This window comes from Tenrec ecaudatus, chromosome 1 (assembly GCF_050624435.1).
Source record: "Tenrec ecaudatus isolate mTenEca1 chromosome 1, mTenEca1.hap1, whole genome shotgun sequence".
Taxonomy (NCBI): Eukaryota; Metazoa; Chordata; class Mammalia; order Afrosoricida; family Tenrecidae; genus Tenrec; species Tenrec ecaudatus.
In genome coordinates, this window is record NC_134530.1 from 7,804,223 (window position 1) to 7,810,895 (window position 6,673).

The 6,673-nt window shown below is 39.7% G+C and overlaps 1 protein-coding gene across 1 annotated transcript; it reads left to right on the forward strand.

Annotated features, from left to right (window-relative positions):
- The first annotated feature begins 1,868 nt into the window (after positions 1 to 1,868).
- LOC142430869 (olfactory receptor 7G3-like) lies at positions 1,869 to 2,838 on the forward strand. Its single transcript, XM_075535906.1, has one exon. The coding sequence runs from the start codon at positions 1,900 to 1,902 to the stop codon at positions 2,836 to 2,838; it is 939 nt and encodes a 312-aa protein (XP_075392021.1). The 5' UTR covers positions 1,869 to 1,899.
- Positions 2,839 to 6,673: the final 3,835 nt, after the last annotated feature.

Genomic DNA, 6,673 nt, shown 5'->3' on the forward strand with positions numbered 1-6,673 from the left:
GTCTAAATCCAAACCTTATACCAATTGACAGATTCTGTTATAGTTGCTCATGCCTTGTGCTGGAGATTCAGACTCTCCTGCCAAGCATCCTGTCCAGATGCCTGTGTTGGAGGAGTAGAGTTTGTGTATACAGGTCCATCAAGCTAAACAAGAAAGGGATCTAATGACTTTTCAAACCTTGAGAGAAATACTGTCACAAACCTTGTTATAACACATGGAGTGATGGACTGATCAGTCAGCTGCTACTTGATTTTAGGGATTTCCAGGACTCTCAGAACATAAGGGCTAGGACTTTCCTGGAGTTGATCTTGGCACACAACTTTGGGACACTCACAAGAGCCAATAATCAGCGTGACCTTGACAAAGTGTTGATGGGGCGCAAGTGAAAGAAAAGAAAAGGAGAGCTAAGCTTCCATAATTAACTTGCAAGATTTCTTTTTCTAACACCTGATAATTATATAGCAGAAATGATTAATCAAAACATGAAAGAGTTACAGGAATGGGCGAAATTGCTGAGCAGCATATTCTGCCATGCAACATGAGAAAGAAATGGAACAATAATCTGGAAAGAAAAGATTGTTAATAGGGATTAATTATAACTCCTATTCCAACTAAAGGATTCCTGGTAGTACTGAGAGTAAGGCAGGTGGCTGTTAACTGAAAGGTCAGTAGTTCAGAGAAAAATGTAACAGTCTTCTTCCACAGAAATACATCCCTACAAACTCTATGGGCTGCATTGCTAGAGCAGTGCTTTCTATTTTGGTTCAATTGCATTTCAAATTATATTGTTTCCTTTTTTGAATTTACATGTAAAAAATGTGAGTAGCAGTAAACAGAAGTGCATGGACATGGGTTTATTTCATACAGTATTGTGGCGGGGAATGAAAGAATTTCTAACATTAAATTCCCCTTATTGTATTAAAGTATCATGATAAATTGAAGTACCTATATACTTAAGATGCTAAGCAATTTACATTGGTTCAAAAACTTAAGTTCTCTAGTGGTTGTGTTATATGCCAAATCACACTGTCCTGACAAGACAGGGTAGAACTGCCCCTGAGTTTCAGAGACTTTTAACTCTTTCTGTGGGTGTAGAAAGCCATATGTTTTCCCCAAGGAATGGTTAGTGGTCTTGAACTTCCAACCTTGAGGATTGCAGCTGAATGCTTAGGACGACACCGCTAGGTAGTCCTTGTACAACCGGTAGATTTGCTTTCTTGTTGTTAACTGCCACTGAGTCATTCCCTACTGATAGCAACCCGACAAACAACAGAATGAAACACTGGCAGTTTCTAACCCAACTGCTCAATGATCATTACGTTCCAGTCCAATGTTACAAAGACTGTCAATCCATCTCCCTGATGTTCTCCCTCTTTTAAAAAACTGATCCTCTACCAAGCATGATATTCTAGTCCAGGGACTGTCTCTCCCCATGACATATACAATTTACATGAGACAAATACTTGCCAATCTCCATTCCAAGGATCGCTCTGGCTATTCTTGTTTTACGACAGATTTATTCCTTCTTACGGTAGTTCATCCATTTTATATTTGATGATATTCACTGACAACACCAGAATTTGAAAGCACCAAATCTTCCATTGTCCTTATTTAGAGACTAGAAGAACTTCACAATCATGAAAAGTACTTGGGTCTTTAGGTTGAAGATTTGGGGAACCGAAGAGAGGGAGAACAGATAGTAAATGAGGGCCAGAAGAGCGCAATCATGGAATAGTCAGGTGGAGAGAGAGAAAGGATGAGGAAGGAGAGAAAGAAAGAGGGAGAAGGACAGGGGAAAAGAGAAGACAGTGTACTATTCATGAAAATTTTATTAAACTGAGCAATCCTTATAGATCTGATATCTCTCCTATCACTTCCGTCATCAGATTCATCAACATCATGACTTCAGGAAACCAAAGTGGTGTAGCAGGATTCTTCCTCACGGGTCTCTCTGGGGATTCAGAAATGCAACCTCTCATTTTTGGATTATTCCTGACCATATATTTGGTCACCGTGCTTGGAAACTTGCTCATTATCCTGATCATCAACTCAGACTCCCATCTCCACACCCCCATGTACTTCTTCCTTTCCAACCTGTCCTTCACTGACATCTGTTTCAGCACCACCACGGTTCCCAAGATGCTCATGAACATCCAAACACAGAGCAAATTCATCAGCTACACAGGCTGTCTAACCCAGGTTTGCCTCATCCTGATGTTTGCAGGCCTGGAGAATTTTCTACTTGCAGCAATGGCCTATGACCGTTATGTGGCTATTTGTCACCCACTGAGGTACACCATCATCATGAACCCTCGCCTTTGTGGTTTGCTGATTTTACTCTCCTTGCTCGTTAGCATGGTAGATGCCCTGCTGCACAGTCTGATGGTGCTGCGACTGTCCTTCTGCATAGACCTGGAAATCCCCCACTTCTTCTGTGAACTCGCTCAGGTGATTAAACTTTCCTGCTCCAATACACTCATCAATAACATCCTAGTGTATTTGATAACCACTATACTCGGTGGTGTTCCTCTCCTTGGGATTATTTTCTCTTACATTAAAATTGTCTCTTCCATCCTGAGAATGCCATCAGCTGGGGGGATGTATAAAGCTTTCTCCACCTGTGGGTCTCACCTCTCAGTTGTTTTCTTATTCTATGGGACAGCCTTTGGAGTGTACATTAGTTCTGCAGTGACTCACTCTTCCAAGAACATAGCAATAACCTCAGTGATGTACACTGTGGTCCCTCCCATGATGAACCCATTTATCTACAGCCTGAGGAACAGGGACATGAAGGAGGCCTTGAAGAAGCTCCTCTGGAGAGACTCTTCTTTTTCATGATTCTATCATTTTCCTTAGGCTTGGGCTTCTGGTCAAAGTGAGCAAATACTAAGAGATTCCCTAGGATGTTACACGTTTTCTAGTAAGATGTGTGTAGTTTTCCATTTTGATAATATAATATGCTTATTAATTAAAACACATACATGTTTACATTGCTTATGTTTCTTACTTGTGACTTTTTACTTTCTTAACAAACGACTTTAAAGCATTTATTGTTATTTTGATAAGCACATCAGTAACAAAATATTTGCCATGTCAACATTTCCATATGTTCTGTGACAGTAACTACATTCTCTAGGCAGCAGCGATCTCCACTGTCCATTTTCAGTTTTTCCCTAATGCCTAATACAGTGTGCTCTACACTGTGACAGTCCTCTTCCTTTCTCCTCCTCACTGCTCCTGTTAACTACGAAGGAGCTTATGTTTCTATATACTGGACTGTTCTATGAATCTCTTATCACTGACGTCATATAAAATGTTTTCAAGGTCCATGGATGTTGTAACATGTATCAGGACTTTATGTTGTAGTATGAATCAGGACTTTATTATCTTTGTAGCCGAGTAGTCTTTTATTGTATGCATGGCTTTTGTTTATCCATTCATCTGTTAAAGCATATTTAACCAGTTTCTGTCTTTTAGCTACTGTGACTAGTGTTGCAATGAATATTGGGATATACATATGTATTAGTCTGGGTGGACTAGAGAAGCAAATTCATAGACACATATATGTGTATAGGAAAGTGCTTTATATACAAGAGAAAGGGAACAATGAGAAAACCTCCTATCCTAGTCCAGATCAAGTCTGATATTACCCCATATGTCTGATGCCAATCTATAAATTCCTCTTCAGACTCACAAAACACGTGTAATGATGCTGAATGCAGGAAGATCCCAGGCAGTGAATGGGCAGTGAATGGGGACCCAGTGGCATTGTAAGCATGTCAGAACTGGCAGGGGTCTCCATGGGGTTCCTCCAGCTCAGGGCACTAGTGTAGTTCCATGTGTCTTCTCGATAGGGATGTCAGGAGCAGAGAGAGAGTGTGTCTTCTGCCTCCAAGGAGGAAAGACCAGAATTCTCAGAATCCTCAGGAGAAGGCCATGCCCACACAGAGGCCTCATTGGCTATATCCTGATTGACAGGCTAATCTCCACCCTTACATTCTTAATCCTCAAATTGACACTAGATTATAACTACCACAACATATCTACTATAATGGCCTTCCTTTCAATTATTTTGATATAGTAGTATATGCCACATTGACTAACTGCAGTAAACACAGGTATGGAAATTTGAATGGTTGCATGCTAGGACTGGGTTCCCACAAGGAAGCCACTGTACTGAGTGGTGTGATTGATTCTGATAACTAAGGAGAAATTGGACTGGTGCTAGATAATGGAGGTAAAGAATCCAGGAGATCCTGTAGATGGTCTCGTAGTACTAACATGTCCTGTGATTAAGGTAAATGGTACATTACAGCAACCTAATCCTGACAGGATGTCTAATGACCCAGACTCCTCAAGAATGAAGATCTGGATCACCCCACCAGGAAGAGAATCAAGCCCAGCTGAGGTGCTTACCAAGAGCAAAAGCAATACAGAATGGGTAGAAGAAGGTAGTTCGACCTATCAGTTACGACTACATGATCAATTGCAAAAGCGAAGTTTGTGACTGTCAAGCTATTTTCTTCATATGTGCTTTTTGAATATCTTTCCTTTGTTCATGTATGATGTACTAGGTACAATTAGATTCAGTGTGTTTTCATTTACGTGTATGATAGATGTTTGATGTTAAGTACAACTGTGATTTTTTTTAATGTTTGGAAATTATACATGGCCAAAGAATTGTATACAAGTGCCAAGTTGGCACAGAGTGGATTGTGATAGGTAGGTCTATTGTGCCAACTTGGCCAATGAATACATATGGGATTCATAAGGTCACAGTTTAATTGAAGGGCAATGAGATAAATGGCTCGGCAAGTCTTTTCTGTCCCTTGCTCTCTGATGATCTGACCAGTGTGCAGCTGCCTTAGCTAGTTCTCTGCCTCAACTTGCGAGCTACACTACCTGTGGGACACCCAACCTGCGGACCGTGTTGCTATAGTTTGAGGTTCCTTCAAGACCTGCTTCACTACACTGCTGGCATATACATCACTTGAGCTGGGGACTGTCAGTCCCTGTCATCTGGCTGACTGTTGGTGACCCACCCTGTGTTTGCTGCCTGTGGCCAGACTGTCTGTATTGCTCTACAGAAGACTCAGCTGTTTGATCCGTTGACTTGCACCCAACAGCCCTCATGAGTTGAAGGACTTCCAGTATATAAACTGTCTCATGGAAGTGAGTTGAACAGAGCCTCTGTACTGCTCGGTGGAAAAATTAGCCGTATATTTCTTCATGTTGTATATATCTATCTATTTAAAATCATGTATCCTGGTTTTGTTTCTCTAGAGAATCCTGTCTAACACAGTATCTTTTTGTTTTTCTTTTTAGTGAAGTGACTATTCTAATAGGTCATTCAAAAACTCCCTTCCACAGATTATACACCCACATCCGGACATTCAGGCCCCTACTTAAACTATTATCTGGTTAAGAAAATTAGTTGATAAAAAGTAGATTTGAAGAATCATCTAGAACAGTTGTTCTCTAGTCTTAAGATGTGTAAGAACTAGAGAGTTAAAAAAAATCCAGATTCCTGAGCCCCTCCTCAGATATTTTGGTTCCATCATATGAGGTGAATTGAATATTCTTTTCTAACAAGTTCATAAGTGATGCCAATATGGGTAGTTCAAGAATTATACTTCAAGAGTCATTGAACTAGAATGTAAATACTGTTGGAAACTCAGTTGACACAATAAATGGCACACAGTAAGTCCCAAATCAAACTCACTGCCATCAATCTCAATTCTTAGAGACCTGTGGGAAAGAATAAAGCAGTTTTTAAAACTATAAATGTTTACAGGAGTACAAAACCTCATCTTTCTCCTGTGAAGTGGCTGGTGGTTTCAAACTGTGTAACTGGTGGCTTCCAGCATGTGTAGCCCACTACATAACCAGCTAGTAACATTATATTCCATAACTAGCTCTTTTCTCCCATTTGCCTTAATTACTCTGGGAGTAAGAGCAAGTTTCAGGATCTCTTCTGACCTCCACTTTGACCTTTTGTTCTTTCTTTTCAATGACCTTTTGCTTTCGTCATCTATTATGTTCTTGATGTCATCTCACAGCATTTTTTACTTCAGTGTCCAATTGGTCAACTCTGGTTTTGAAATTTATGTGGGCAAGTTAACGTTATATTTTGACTCTGTGCGCTTGTTTTTATTTTAATCAGCTTTCATCTGAACTAACATATGAGCAATTTAAGATCTGTTCCACAGTCAGCCCCTGTCCACTCTAGCTGCTGATAATGAGTTTTTCAATAGTCTCTTCCCACAGGGTTGCCAATGTGATTTCTGTTCCATCTGAAGAAGTCCATGTATGTAGACATTGTTTTTATTATAGAAAAAAGATATGTTCAATGAAGAAGTCTTTGGTCTTGCAAAAGTCTATCATGTGGTCTCCCTCCAGCTTTGTTTCTATCATCAAAACCATATTTTCTAAATATTGCTTCTTCTTTCATTTCACCTTTTGTATTGTAATTGCTAATATTTATCAATTCATTTTGATTGCATGTTTGATCAGTTTCAGACCAAAGATCTCAATAAATTTCTTCAATTTCTAAATCACTAGCTTTAGTAGTTGGTGCATACATTTGACTAATATCTGTATTGACTGGATTCCCTTGTATGCAGATAGATATCATCTTATCACAAATACCATTACTTTCAAGAAATCTTGAAAT

Bases quoted from the DNA above. Each gene is read 5' to 3' on its own strand.
- LOC142430869 (XM_075535906.1), top strand. From the start codon at position 1,900: ATGACTTCAGGAAACCAAAGTGGTGTAGCAGGATTCTTCCTCACGGGT.